Here is a 14,884-nt window from a genome sequence, read left to right as displayed (position 1 = left end):
AGACTCTGTTGGTTTTATTCAATTCTTGTGGCTACACTTCAAAGCTATAAATCTTTTTATTCAGTGGGCAACTGTATCAAAGGTTTTAGACACAAGGAAAGGAGCTATTTTGACTGCCCACCTTTGCCTTTCAGTGCTCCAACGTCTGGAAATTACAACTATGCAGCATCAGGAAGCAAAAACAACAACAGAAGAAGGCCAGACTTCTCTGAGCAGTTTGGGTGGCCAAGGACAGCAGAGTTATTTTTGAAAGTCTTTGTTTCAGACAACTTCCAGCCATGGCTTGGTTTACATTGTGCTGAAGTCTCTTATGCCTGCCTGGAATTCACATGCAACTGATACCAGTAATTTACAATAGCTCTTTGACATAGTTTGAGATGCAATGTCAGCCCATTAGCTGTATGTATGAAGCAACAGTAGCAAGATGGCAGCCAGACAAGAACCAGAGTAAGAAAACCATTTGAGTTGAATCTTGGCTCCAACAAAGCACGATTCTCATCAACTTCAACAGGGCCATAATTTAACTGCAAGCCACTCTTGGAAGTGAGACAAGAGAGAGTATGTGGTAAAGTGAACGTAGGAGGAGTGGAATGTAGAGAGGGGAAGGAAGCATCCACTCGAGGATCTTCCAACAACTGCATTGATCAGAGGATGCTTTCAGAGCTATTGAAAAGTCACACAGGGCCTACTAAACCCACATTCATTGCTGAGAGCTCTCACTGGGTCTTTACAATTCAGTGGCAATTAGAGCAAAAGAAAATCCTGGACATCAAAAAACCCCACTCTTCACATTATATAATGACAATTGTTTAGTTCTAATCATTTTCTTAACTAGTTCTCCAAGCCTTACTCTGCAACTCTGGGAAAGGTGACTAAGTCAAGCCATGCAGCACGCAAAGGAAAAGTTCTGTGCAGTGCAAAGTGACCTACAGATGGATAAGCAAAAGCCAAAGCAGGAATGCAGATCAGGAACATATGCAAGAACATGTCTGCACTTGGTCAAATGCACTGCTGAGAAATGAGGCAAGTTTGTCTGAAGACAACTGTACTTCCAGAACATGAAAGCAAAGAAAGGGTTCATTGTGTAGCTTTGGAAATGCAGTTGTTTCATGAAAAAAGATGAGCTCTAATAATAGCAAAAGTGGCAGAGACCCAGTCTGAAAAAACTCTCAGATCCTACTATAAAAAGGACTTTCATTTTGAATTCAGGCATCTTCCATTTTTAATACAACACTGCTGCTGCAGCATTCACTTTCTTCTCTATATAACACTCTCTATCCAAGAAATCTCCCAGCCACTGCTGTATGACTGTGCTGGGGCAGAGTCTGAAATCACAGATACTGCAGCCTGAAATCACAGGTACTGCAGCCATGCTCAATGAGGCTGGTTGTGGCCATCCCTGACAGGACTCGTGACTCATCTTAAGTGACAGCTGCTTTTCTGGAATGAAGAATTAATAGGACGTCCCATGCATATTTAAAAAAAATAATATATATATATATAAGGAACCGATGTGCACAGAGGAGTTCCCAAGCTATGCATTCTCAGCAATTAAAACATAAAAGCACAGTACTGTGCACACTTCTCCAAGGCCTTTCTCACATGAGGCGTGAAGCCCATTTAATTCCTGCACGGCTGCCACCTTGGCATTCCCAAGCAGACTGCAGGAAACTGCTGTAAGGTCTCTGTAAGATAGACCACAGTGCTGCTGCTTCCTTGCTGAAGGAAAAGGCCTGTTGTGTCAACAAAAGCTTTATGAGCTTAGATTCACACTCTCTCCTGTGGCTTTTACCACACACACTGTTAAGGCCCTAGGTTGAAGTAGAGCTGATTTTGCCCACCTCCTTCAGTAACAGTAGGCAAAAAGCAGAACCGCTCATGTGCCAGGAGACCATGTACAGCTTCCTCCAGCCACAGGAAGAGCTTAGCAGAATGTTTCTGGAACCAACCAGAGACATTCCAGGAGAAAGATCCCCACCTTTGACTTTCAGCCAGCTCTACCAGGTGGTGTCTGGCAAATATTTTTTAAGCCCTTCCATATAAACCCCCAGACACCCAACTCCCAAGGAAGAGCTTGTAGTACCTCCTATTTCTTATCTACAGTCATTAGATAGATATTGATATCGAGTCTTGTGCAGATTTTAAGGTTTTTTTTCTTTTTTTAAAGCAGTACATCACTTTTGAGAAGTATTTACTTTATAGAGAGGTCTTAGGGGAACAAGACTTAGGCTTCTGAAAATTGCTCCTAATTAGAAAGAACAAAACAAGACTAAAAAACCAAACAAAGAAACCTGAAGAAATCCCTTGGCTTTTACCCTCCTAAAGGAGAAAGAAGGCATTAACAGCATCTATTTTTAGGCATCACACTGTTGGCGCCTAGGTGAGCGAGCTACTCACCCTCTGCAGGCAATGTGAGCGAGACAGGCTGCTCCAGATTGTTTGGGGGGCAGCTTTTCCCTCTCCTCTTGCTTTAACAGCAAGCTGGTGAAGCTCCCAGAGGCCTTTCAATGCCTGGGACACAGAGGTGTCAGAACTAAATAGCCAGAAGAAGGAATACTTACTCGTGGAGTTATCATTGTAATCCCACGCCTCAACAAGCAATGTGTAGGATCGCTGCAAAAGAGAAATAAGAGTTAGTTTCAAAGCCACACAACTAAGGAAACAAAACCAACAACAATTTTAATTAAAAAGAAAGATTCTGGTCTCTGCCCCAAAGCAGATAATTGAAAACAGAAATACGTAAAAGATTATGCTTGAGACAAACATGATCTTCTTGAAACCCCGTAAGCTACCTTATCCAGTCTGACTTAGAAGACCTTTCACCTTGGATAGCTCATCTTTGTCATCATTAAAGCATCTTATGTACTTAACCAGGAAGTACAGCCTTTGACACCGCATCCCAGCCGAAATACAGCATGTGGGACAACTGCACATGGAAGACACAAAGCACCGGGATAGCACAGCAGCATCAAAAAAAACCCCAAACCAAACCCCCGCTCTCGAAAACTGCTTCAAAAGAATTTTAGTTACAGAAAAATAGTCTTGATGTCCCTTCCCCCAGCCATCCTGAAAGCAAGAAGTGTTGCTAAGATTACTATGCTCTGCCTTGACAGCGCAATCTCCAGGGACTTTGCTTTTCAGCACCCCCTTTGAAAGCTTTGTCTGCATGAGGGCCATCGCAGCTCCCACAAGTATCAGGTAACGGAGGGAAGAACTGATGGATATGGGAAGGGGGTGGGGTGAGAGAGAAGCATTGTAAAACAAAGGCTAAGATCAGCCTCTTCGGAGGAGCATGGAAAGGGGAGCCGCACTATCCACCCCTGTCACTTTTACAGATGCTCCAAGCTGCCAATGAGCTCTGTAGCACTCCAGCAATAATAATCATAAGCATAAACTGACTGAAGTGACTCCACGGGCTGGAAAGAAGCCAGCTATTACATCTAAGCCACCTTTATCTTCAATCCTAACTTGAGAACAAGACCCATTAAAACATCTCCTCCTCCAGCTCTACACCGAGATATTATTATCCAGGCTGTATCTTTCAAAGTTGCCATTTAGCCAGCCATATCCAAACTTACACAATGATTAAAACCAAAATGATTAAAACAAAACACCTCCCCTCCAGAAGGGAAAAAAAAAAAAAAAACAAAAAAACCCCCAACCTGAGGAAAAATAAGCAAAAAATATGACTTACAAAGTAAAAAATATAATAATAACTACAGATAAGGCAATAAATGTAACATCTTTCTGGAGAGCAGAACAATAATAACACAAATAAAAATTCCGTGAAGAGTTTTGATGCTTTGCCATAGCAACTGTGCATTGCAAGTTTTATTTCTCCCTAACTGTGTCCATGTTCAGTCATAGGCTGCTCATTTGTGGTCTGCAGTACTTCTCACCCTCTCCGTAATAAACCAAAATACAGTTCTAAGAGTGAGCTGCTACAAGGTGTACAGGGGTAAGGCAGACCTCAGATTTCTGAAGAGGAGAGGAAACAAAAAAAGAGAAGGGAGGGAAAAAAAAAAAAAAAAGAGCAAGAGTTGGAGCAGAGTTCTTTCTCACGACTGGACACAGCATGAGCCTCTGAATGAAAACCCAGTTTGTGATGGACACCGGCTTGCTGTATAGTCTAAATATGTTTCATATTCAAGGCAGACCAGGATTCCATTCTGTTCACTGATAACTGTGGGAAAATGCTTCCAAAAGTAAGCAAAGCTGGGCAAGCCAAGACATGCACCCAAACTTCTATGCAGAGGCTCCATTGGCCTGAACCATTTTTGGTTAATATTTCATGAAATGCTATATGTCAGTTGTTTCTATTCTAGACCAAGTCTGACAACTTGAAAGAAACTCTGAAAAATCAAATAAACCAAAATGCAACTCGATCATCTAACACTGCTTAAAACAGATTTAAGAAGTCCTTGCACAAGTCAGTGGTTAAAAAAAAAAAAAAAAAAAAAAAAGAAAAAAAAAGAAAGAAAGAAAGAACCAAAACAAACAAACAAAACCAGAATAGAACTCCCGAGCCATATTACAGATGCAGATTGCACTATCTTGGGTGCTTCCTCAGTGGTTTAATTACCAACATTAAGCAGCACAAGCTCAACATGTTACTGCAAGCTTGACAAAAAATATTATGATATAGAGAATGAATTATGGCAACTAGCACTACTTCCAATAAAGTTAAGGATGTTTTCCTTTCGGCCTTGCATAATTGTTTTGGAAGATATTTTGTCTAAACTCATAGCAACAGTTCCCTGCTGGTTCTCAGGACTGTTTACCAACACACCTAGCCCTTAAGGAAAGGAAAGGCTGAATCCTAGCTGTGAGTGCTACTGTTGCTAGATACTTGTGTGACCACTTTCCACTACCACACAGGAGTTTGTTTAAAAGAGCGGAGATGCTTCAGCTCAGCTGGACAGAAACAAAATGCAGAGGGAAGAGACGTACCCTGGCAATTCCCTTGTTTCTAACTGTCCCCTCTCATCCCATCTGAATATTTCACATGAAGAGTCCCTGTCCTGAAAAGGGATGATACAAAGAATGGCATTTGATCGCTTGGCTCTGTCCTTCCCAGCATGGGGAAAAGACAAAAAAATCCCAAGACTTTTGTGTTCAAAATGGGACACTTTTCAACAAAAGCCATACAGACACCCAGAACCTCACACCAGTGGCAAACACCCTTCAACAATCCAACCATCACATACTTCTAGCTCATTTGCTCTGCTTCCCCCCCAAAAACAGTTCTGTGCAAAGCTGCAGTGTTGAGATTTTTCAGAAGTGCATATCATCCCCACTCTATAGATCAAGGATTCAGATATCTCAGGAATGACTGCTTACAGTGTGGAGGTTTAAGTTTTCCCATGCCCATAGATGACCTCTGCCCATCTTTGAATAAATATATATATCCAGACACAAGAATTCCACATCAAGCACCTTATTCCATCAAAGCCATGTCCTAGGCAACAAGGCAGCAGTGAACTCTCCAGAGTCACACCCAATTAGCCACTGTAAACCTGAGCTTGACCAGAAGGCAGGGATTCTGGCTTGAGAGGAAAGGCAGCTTGAAAGGAACAGCAAGTTCTTAAACTTTGCAGATCAGCCCAGAAGATTAAAAGGCAGCATGGCCAAATTTAAGCAAAACTTCTGTGAGTTAAGCTCGGAGAGAATGGAAATGGTCAAGTTCACACTCCAAGAAACAAAGCAAGCAGCAGTGTGCCAGAGCTGTTTTCCTCAATGACAAGACACTGTCTTGATCCATTGATAGTACAGCTCAAGAGATTGTGAAGACCCGAAACCCATCAGAAATTGTCCCTTTCAAGGCTCTCAAAGGGCAATGCAACCTCCTTTCTGGTTATTTAAATTAATCCTGGCAGCTGCAGGTAAACAGGTGTTTAAAGCTCTCTGCTTGATTACCTTCTTCCCTCCCTCCATCCAGACATCCACCCAAGAGAGGTGCTTTTGTACTTGGGCTTCTAAAGGCGCTCTGCAAATCAGCAGGCCAGAGCAAGATTAAAACATCCAGCTCCTCGGCTGAAGCACTGCCTCTGTTTTCAAAGGGCTTGCAACTCAACTCGTCAAACTCCTTTCCCTCCTATCCCTGTGGTTAAAGCATGCAAGAGCTTTGCTGAGCCTGTGAAACCATGACTAGACAAATGCAGTGGGAAGTTTTGCATTCAGTGCGCTGCGCCTGCTCCTCCTCTGCCAAACAAGGAGAGCAGGTTAAGCCCAGCAACCTTCTCATCACGCTCTGCACAGCTGCGAGGACCAGCCTGAGAAGAGTGCTCACACACACCCTGTCTGCATCCAGGGAGGATGGTGAGGACACTGGCACAGCAGGCCACAGCGCATTGCCAAGGGGTCCAGATGTGAGATATGGAAGGGGGAAACTGAGGCAAGCCCATGGGCCAGGGAGGAGGGCATCTCTGAGCAAGGTTAAAGCAAGCCACAAACCCACTTCCTCTGCACAACACCAGGACTGTCACTTGGGTTCCCTGTCACTCCATGATGACACCATACAGGTGCATCACAACGTTATGCCGTGGTCGGTCCACTTTGACAACCGAATATCCTTCAAAGGAGCTAGAATGCAACTGATTCCTCACCCAGAGGATCTGCTAACCCTCTTAACCTTTTGTGAAATGGAACATCATCAGGAAGCTCCTCTTTGGGACAGCCTACGTACGGACAAGGCAACACCCTACAAAGCTGTTACTCCCCCAACCCAGTGCATGTAAACACAGCCCAGGCACTCTCACGCCTCAAAGCCTATGGCCAAGAGCTCGGCTGAACCCCGAGCAGGCAGCCCAGCCAAGAGCCTCATCAGAATATCCCACACCAAACACAGCAGGCTGCTCCTTTAGGCTTCATTCTCAGCAGTTCCTTTGTTGCTCCAAGTGCCAGTAAACTCTGCGCTGCCACAGACAGGAGACGCGCAAACGAATTTAACCATATTAGCAGCTTCCAGGAGAGACTTGCCCCCCGTTCTGCCTTGGCACAGGGAAGGCAGCAGCTGAAGTCAAGACCTTCGCCGCACTACGACAGCCACCCTCCTGCCAAATGATGAAGGACACAAAAGTACCGCTATCCAAACTATGCATACGCTTAAGCATCCAGTAAACCAGGCTGATCTCTGATCTGGCAAGCCTGCTGGAATAATGAGTATCCTGTGAATACATAATGTGCTGAAGTTGCCATTGTGTGAAGTAAGTCCATGGTTTGTCTGGGAGCCGAGCAATGCTGAGTCTACTGCTGCTTCCTGTTGCTTGTCCTGTATTAGCATTATTTTTGGATAGGCCCCATTATGTTCTGTAATCCTCACTGCAGTCAGTATGGCCACACTATTGTTCTTGGTTAATATTAGCAGTCAATGCCTCTGTCTGGGTGGCCGGACTACAATGTATTCCAATCATAAAACTAGCATGCATTAACGGGACAATGTACTGGGCACAGCGGGGAGACTTGGGGTCTTCCCTCCTCCCCTTCTTTAAAAAAAGAAAAGATAAAAAGATAAAAAAGTATAGTAGCTTCTTCCCCCCCCCCACTTTTAAAATTAATGATTTTAAGTGATCTCAGCTACCAGGGTGCTTCATACAACAGCAGCATTTTAATCAGCACCTTATCTAGTTACGGAATTATTTTCTCACAGAGCCCCACTTGTCAAAGAGCAGCAGATAGGCCAAAATGTCAATGGTTGCTTTCAACCTTCCCCAACAAGCAGACTACCTGCCCTTATCAGTCCCCCTACCTGTTTAAAGCATCCCACTGATAATTAAATGCACCAGTTACAAAAGGGTGGCAAGGTTAATAGACAGAATACCTAGTAGCCAGCCAAGCAAAACAGTCAGGTTCACATGGAGCAAGCCTGAACAAGAAGCCTTTCTACTTATTTACCTAAGTGCCTAAGAACTGGGTTGAGCTGGTAAAGGACTCTGGATGTTTGACTATTTACAAACCACTTTAACCACTTCTATCCACTTTTCTGCAGTTTCTTCTGAACACTACAAGAATAATGAGTGTAATTTACTCTGCAGAATAGTGACCACAGAGCCATGAGCTCCACAGACTAACAAGAAACAAACGCAACAGCTTCTAGTTTTGACATCTTTCCCTGTGTTAAGACACAGGGGTTACCAGTTAAATTATTAGAACTGAGTCAATTAACATATAAAACCTGTGTTCATCAAGAGAAATCCAGAGGCAAGCTTAGTTTCAGTTTTCAAAACCAATCCTGTCATTGGTGTTATCTACAGAACTACTTCTCCTTATCTACAGAGAAGTACTTTTAAGAACTGTAGCTTAAGGCTTTTGCTTTTCAGGGCATCACAACTCCACTAGGAGGAAAGTCGGAATAAACAGCTCAGACCCAAGTTCACCAGCTTTAGAACCAGTTGACTTCTCTAGCCCACTGGGAAGCGATGTTTCCTTGAGTGAACTACAACTTTAAGCATAAAGCATCAATTTTATGCAATTCATTTTCAGCCATGCTGACTTCCAGCTGCATAAACAAGCTGAGTGCTGGATGTGTGCAGCCTGAGAAAGTTTAGGAATAAGCTTCACTGCCAGGCCCAATCCAGCTGCCACTGAAGTTAACTGGAACAGGACTTTATCTTAACAAGAACAAAAATTCTAGGAGCAGGCAAGATGAGCATTTATTTTTAGACATACTATGTTAATATAGTCAAATGGATATACCATGATGATGAAGCTCTGAACCAACTGGAGCATAAAAAAAACCTCTTTAAACATGTAAGAAGTCCAAAACCTCTGAATGGCTGCATCACTTCTCTCCAGTCCTGGGAAAAAAACCAGCCTTGTGATGCTAATTATACTTCAGATGTCACTTAATACTCCCAGCTCCGTTTTGAATAGTAATCCTAGGCAAAACATTACACTTTGAGTGCTAAGATTTATTCTTACATTATTAATTCAACAATAAATGACTGAGTATGGATTTGATTAATATACATTTTGTTATTAGAAAAATTTCTTCTGATCTGCCCATGCTCCAAGACAACTTATCATGCATTGTTCAAGAAAAGCTTGAACAATATCCAGCATTTGCTTCTATAAGTTCTCAAGAAGTTAACTAGAGGGAGAAAAGAAACAAAATCAAAAGCCAAATTTTAGTCTGATGACAGTGACATACGGGGCTTAAAATAAAATAAAAAAAAAAAAAAAAAAAAGAAAGAAAGAAAGAAAGAAAAAGAAAAGAATGAAAGAATGTAGTGATATTTTTTCTCAGATTCAAAAGGCTGTTACTTTAATATCAGCTGCAGATTAGTATTTTGGACGCCTCTTGTGTCAAGAGAGAGGGAAAAAGTTCACAAAGCTTAAAAAACCCTAAAGCTCTTTTACTATGTCTCTCTAGCCACAGAAAACAATGCCTACCCAGAAAACATATTTGACATCTTCAGGAATCAGGACCTCCAAGATTTTTCATGAAAAAGGGGCTATGCTGACTATTTTATTTTTTTAGGCTGACTATTTTTAAGATTGAAATTAAGATGCTCAAAACTCTTTTTAATTGTATTTTATGCTAAACTCACTGCGATGCTGGAGGGGTTTTTTCCACCTCAGTAGTTTCCTGGTGTGTTGGTGCAATTGGCCCCAATATTAAATAATTACAAGGAGCATAATTTCGGGATAAACAAGCTGTTTGAAATTGGAGCTACGCATACCAAAGGAATTGCCAAGTTTGACCTTCTTACTCAGTCTCGCCAAACCCCCAAAAGATCTTTCTTTACATAAAAGCAAAGTTTAGCTTTAAGTTTTGCTTAGTTAATTGATGCTCAGCTCCCTCAAGGTGCAGCACACACCACACTTGGGATTCTTTAAGAAAGGCCAGAGGTTTGATTCATGGGAGAGAAGAGCATGGAACAAAACTTGTTCAGACAGACTTTGACAAGTGGAACATGGACATGCTTTTGTTCCATACTTTTTTATATGGCTTCATAAAGCCAAGCTTGCCTGTCAAGAAAGTCAGCGAAGTCTCAAAATGAATGTAAGAAGCAAGCCTAGGTGCATTTTATTTTTTTTAATCATCATCACTATTGTTTCAATAGCATTGAAGAATTACCAGCTACTGCAGGGGCAGCTTTCTGATCCACTCCAGCTCCTTTATGCTGGTTTGCTGCCCTGTTTCCTAGCAACTTACTCAAACCTCCCATCACATAAATTAATTTATGGCCCACCGTCTCCACAGCCATTACTCACAGGGGTACGTATCAAAACTGACAAGAGCAAGCCCCGTAAGTTATTAATAAGGCTCTGACACTTCAAATCTACATTACAACTGCAAGCTCCCTCTAACAATACTTTTAAAGCACCCCATTCTCTCTCCTTCCTCTCCTGCATGATGAATAAAGGCCTCTAATGCAATACAACTATTTTTCACAAATGGCATAAGGGGGCAGCTTGACATGGGAAGAGGCTTTTTCTTTTTAATTTTTTTTTTAAAGTAGTCAAGGCAACAAGGCAACTCTGAGTGTTACTGACTCAAGCTGGGACATCCAAGAAAAGCCTCCCTCAGAGAGTAAAACACAGTTCAGAGAAGGGCATGAATTTTCAAGGGCAATACGAATAACATTTTGGTCTAGCTCTTATTACCTCCACTATAACTTTGAGATACCTCCCACATGAGTAAATGCAATGCTAATCTCAGCCTCTTACTGAAGTCAACAGTATTCAGCCACCTAAAGAGTTTTTTAAGTTCTGAAAGTTCAGCATCAGATTAGAGCTGACTAAATTAAGTTTACTACTTTATCCTTAGAGCTTTGAAAATGCCTGAGATGATTTGTGTACACAATTTTAGAACAAATAGGAGCTTTGCCACATTAGATATTCTTTTGTTCAAATGCCATTTGGAAGTCACAATGGCTAGCATAAAAGCTGTGTCCTCTGGAAGCTAAAGCTGGGAAGCAGGCTTGATAATTGCACACGGATTATCATCAGAGTCTCAAAAAGTGCATTTCTGCCTGGGAAAATGCAAGAGATTATTCCAAAATTCCAGGCTTACAAACCAAGTGTCTCAAGTTGTTGAGTTTTACCCATTTCAAAGGCTGCACTGGAGTTTTGCTGCTGCTGCTCCAGAATTCCACAGTGCTGAATGAGATTCAGCAGGACAATAGAAGCATTTCTTTTACTAAGATGCAGGCAAGCTTAAGAGACTTCTCCCAGGGTCCTCACCCCCCAAACCCACCCCTCTACACACAGACTTTCCTTCCCAACCTTATGAAGAGAGAGGCTGTTAGAAGGAACGTTTCGTTTTCACACCATTTTTATTTTATATGCACTCATAGAGATCCAAGGCACTAAGATTACTGGGAGCTAGTTAAAAAAAACAAACAAAAAAAATCCTCAATGTACCTGACTTCTCTGACAAAAGTCAAAATCTGCAACACAAGCACCACAGCCATTGGCAGAGCTTCAAATACCTCAGATTTTTACAAAGCCCTTTATCCCTTTGATGGCATATTTGATAACAGTTTTATCTCATTTCATGTTAGGGGAAAAGGAAAAAAAAGAGAAAGAAAAGAGAAAGAAATAAAGGACAGACTTGTACTTCCAACAGAGAATACTTTTGTTAACTCTGCTATTGTACTTAGTAATGCTATCTCCTTAAAAACGGACACTTAATTTCTCCCTTGTGCCTCTTCAGCCCTCGATATTCCCGAGGTCCCTACTGACAGAGCAGGCAGGTAGGAGGCAGCACAGGACGCTTGAAGAAACACATGGCTGCCTGCAGCACTCGGCGGCAGGACTACAAAGTGGGTGTCTACACCACAACTGCAGAAGGAATGCTTTTGGGGCGGGCTTTCCTCCCCCCAGAAGAAGTCCAGACCCTCCCAGCAACCAGTCCTTATCTGACTGCGAAGGGCCAAGCTTTGGAGAGTCTAGGCATGCTTCCACCTGGCCAGCAGTGATAGTAGCACAGGATAGGAAATGAGATTCACTCCTCCCCTGCACGCACAATTCAGGGCCCTCCTCCCCTCCCAAAAATGACCTTAGGCATCTAGGTTAGGATGACTGGATTTACAAAACTGCTGAGCATCAACATACCCCAAGGCAGTTGGTAGGAAATTGTCTGCTCAGCGCCTTTGGAGAAGGGATGGGTGGGGGGGGTACAGTTTTGTTTCCTAGGTGATCTCAAAATACGAGTTTTAGGAGCAGAAATTTGGGAGCCTTCAGCGTTTATGCCACAGCATCCCAGAGAGGCACCTCAAAAGCCAGAGAGGAGCTTCCCAGATCAGTCACCCCCAGCTTTTGCTGGCCTGCATGCAGCATTGCCGGGCACAAAAACCATGCAACCCCTGCCATCCGAGGCCATGGCACTCTTCCATGCCCACGGATCCTGTGGCCCTGGAGCCTGCCTCTGTGATGGCCATTTTGGAAAGATGCTCCTCACTTTCTGTGCAGGGAGCTGAGGGCTCCTCTGCAGAGCTGATCATCAAAGCTTCAACCCTCCTGAGCAGCCCAGAAGAAACAAGCAGGAGTGGTGTCTGTACTTTTTCCATAGCCAACAACAAAGCCGGATCACTGATGAAGGAAAGGGTCACTCCATCTCTCTGCTCTACAGGACTGATCAGTATTTACTAGAGTGGACAACGCTGGAAAAGTGCCTGGCAAAAAGCCCCACCTCCTTGAGCCGCCGAGTTTTGCACACAGCTAGAGGGAAGGCACAGCCTCTGGACTGCAGAGGCAGGTAGCCAGGAAAAGGTGCGCTGTGGGGAGGAGTGAGTGAAGTGCACCAAAAGCTAAAGCCAAGCTTTTCTCAGTCTTTAGCTTCTGGAGTCCACAAGCACCTCTAAACACAGCCAGCTTCCCAGGGACGCTGACAACTACTTCACCAAGAACAGCTACAGCAGCTCCCATCCACACTGAGAAGAGCAGTGAGCTTTCCCCTTGGGAGAAGCAGGAAGCCTTCCCAAACACGCTCCGGGGAAGGAGGCCAGCTATGACACACACTTTTCACACGGGATCCCTCTGCAGCCCCTAACCCACTGCTCGTCTGGCTTAAGCCCAAGACTACACTGGTTAAAAAAAAAAAAATAAAAAAGAAAAAAAATGAACTTCTGACCTTCTAAGTCTCAAGAGACTTATTCATACTGTAAAGTGCAGAGATACTGGGTTGCTTCCCTGACCCATTTAGATCCCCCTCACTGCACATCTGACTTTCAAATTTAACAGGCTGTGCATTGTGAGCCCCAGGGAACAAAAACAAAAACACCACTACATTTTACTCATTTCTGTGCTGCGGATTCCCGACACTCTTGCCAAGATGCCTGCTCCCTCCCCAGTCCTGATCCCTCTTCCCCTGGCACAAGAAGTTAGAGTTCAACTCATCTCAAGCACCATCCAACACACCCAGAGCCAGAGCAGCTCAAGCAACTCACCGGCCAGGCGAAGCTGAAAGGGATAACGATCCGGTTCTTTTCATTATTCCGGCTGTACTTTAAATTGAAGGTATTTCCTCCGATGACAGGAGTGGATTTGGATCCGAAGCTGCAAGGACCGCCAGCAGTGACCCGAGATTGATACTCCTTGAGGCAAACTTTAAAATAGGTGTCACACTCGTCTCTGGTGCATTTTTTATCTCCTGGGTTTCGGGTGCCATCGCAGCAATTTCCATTTTGCAGTTCACCATTCACATTTTGCATGGATAAGATCTCCAACTCGAACTGTCCCGACGCTAAAGTCACCTGTTAATCCCAAGAAAGAACCGAAGCAAAACAAAACAAAGAAACAAAAATAAAAAAAAGAGAAAGAAACAAGAGACAGACAGTTACCTAACTTTTTTTTTTCTCCAAGCACAGTCTACAACAACTCTGAACACAGGAAAAAAGTAACTTTAAGTGTGCTTTCAAAAAGCACACGCATAATATTAAAAATAAAACAAAGCCAACCACTCCAAGCTTTTCCCTATCAGACACCCATGAGAAGGGCTCATAAATCAGCCCAACTAAATAACGCCATTAATGCCAAAAAACAACCTTAAGCGCCAGCTCCGAAAACAACCAGCGTGAGGAAGCCTTCCAAACGCTCAGGAAATAAAACTAAACTAAACCAAGAGTGCATACGCGAGGGGCAAACCCAGCAGAACGATGCAGCTAATAACGCGCTGCCTGGAAAGGCACCCAGCCACCCCTCTGCCTCCTCCGGGGTGCAGCTGAGCCGGGCAAGGCTGGAGCTGCCCAGCTGAGACTCAGACCCCGCTCATTAATCACCCCAGCAGTAGTGCTGTTAAGTTTATTTTAAAAAAATTAAAAAATTAAAAAAGGGAAACGGGAAAAAAAAAAAAAAAAAAAGTGATTTCAGGGGAAAAATAGCAGCGGTTTGCAGTAACCGCATTTCTTGTTCCAGGGAATTAAGCCTCGCTGCAAGGAGCACTCCCGCGTTTGCCATCTCGAGAGAAGTTAAGGGCAGCTCCGGCCGGAGGAGCCGTGCAGAAGCGCCCTTCCAAACCCACGTCCCGCAAGCTCCACAGACGAGCGGCCGCGTCCCCCGCGCCGTGCCCAGGTACGTACCTCGGCCCGCAGCGCCAGGAGCAGGGTGAGGATGGAGCACGCCGCCGCGGCTGCCCGCCGGGGCGCACGCATGCCGCCGCCGCCGCGCTGCCCGCCCGCCCGCCTGCAGGGCCGCCGCTGCTCGCTCCGGGTCGGGACGGGACGGGGAGGGCCAGGAGGGAGGAGGAGGAGGAGGAGGAGAAGAAGAAGAAGGAGGAGGCGCCGCCGCTGCTGCTGTCGCTGCTGCCGCCGCCGCCCCGCTCTAATATACCGCGGCGCACCCGCGCCGGACAACGCCGCTTTTCAAACGCTTTCAATAGCGCCCCGCTCTTCAATGCAAAGCAGCCCGGCCTCCTTTTATCCGCCTTATTCTCTCGCCT

At 44.2% G+C, this 14,884-nt stretch overlaps 1 protein-coding gene across 1 annotated transcript in view; it reads right to left on the bottom strand.

The window, feature by feature from the left end:
- Positions 1-14,606, bottom strand: part of JAG1 (jagged canonical Notch ligand 1) — a 35,097-nt gene extending 20,491 nt beyond the window's left edge. The window contains exons 1-3 of the mRNA XM_040057791.1: positions 14,526-14,606; positions 13,395-13,700; positions 2,562-2,613 (exon numbers count right to left, since the gene is read on the bottom strand). Coding sequence (XP_039913725.1) covers positions 2,562-2,613; positions 13,395-13,700; positions 14,526-14,597 — 430 coding nt within the window. The 5' untranslated portion in view covers positions 14,598-14,606. The remainder of the gene's footprint in view (positions 1-2,561; positions 2,614-13,394; positions 13,701-14,525) is intronic.
- Positions 14,607-14,884: the final 278 nt, after the last annotated feature.

The sequence above is a fragment of the Hirundo rustica genome, chromosome 3 (assembly GCF_015227805.2).
Source record: "Hirundo rustica isolate bHirRus1 chromosome 3, bHirRus1.pri.v3, whole genome shotgun sequence".
Taxonomy (NCBI): domain Eukaryota; kingdom Metazoa; phylum Chordata; class Aves; order Passeriformes; family Hirundinidae; genus Hirundo; species Hirundo rustica.
The sequence above is the reverse complement of the archived record's forward strand: the minus strand, read 5'-3'. Positions and strand labels throughout refer to the sequence as shown.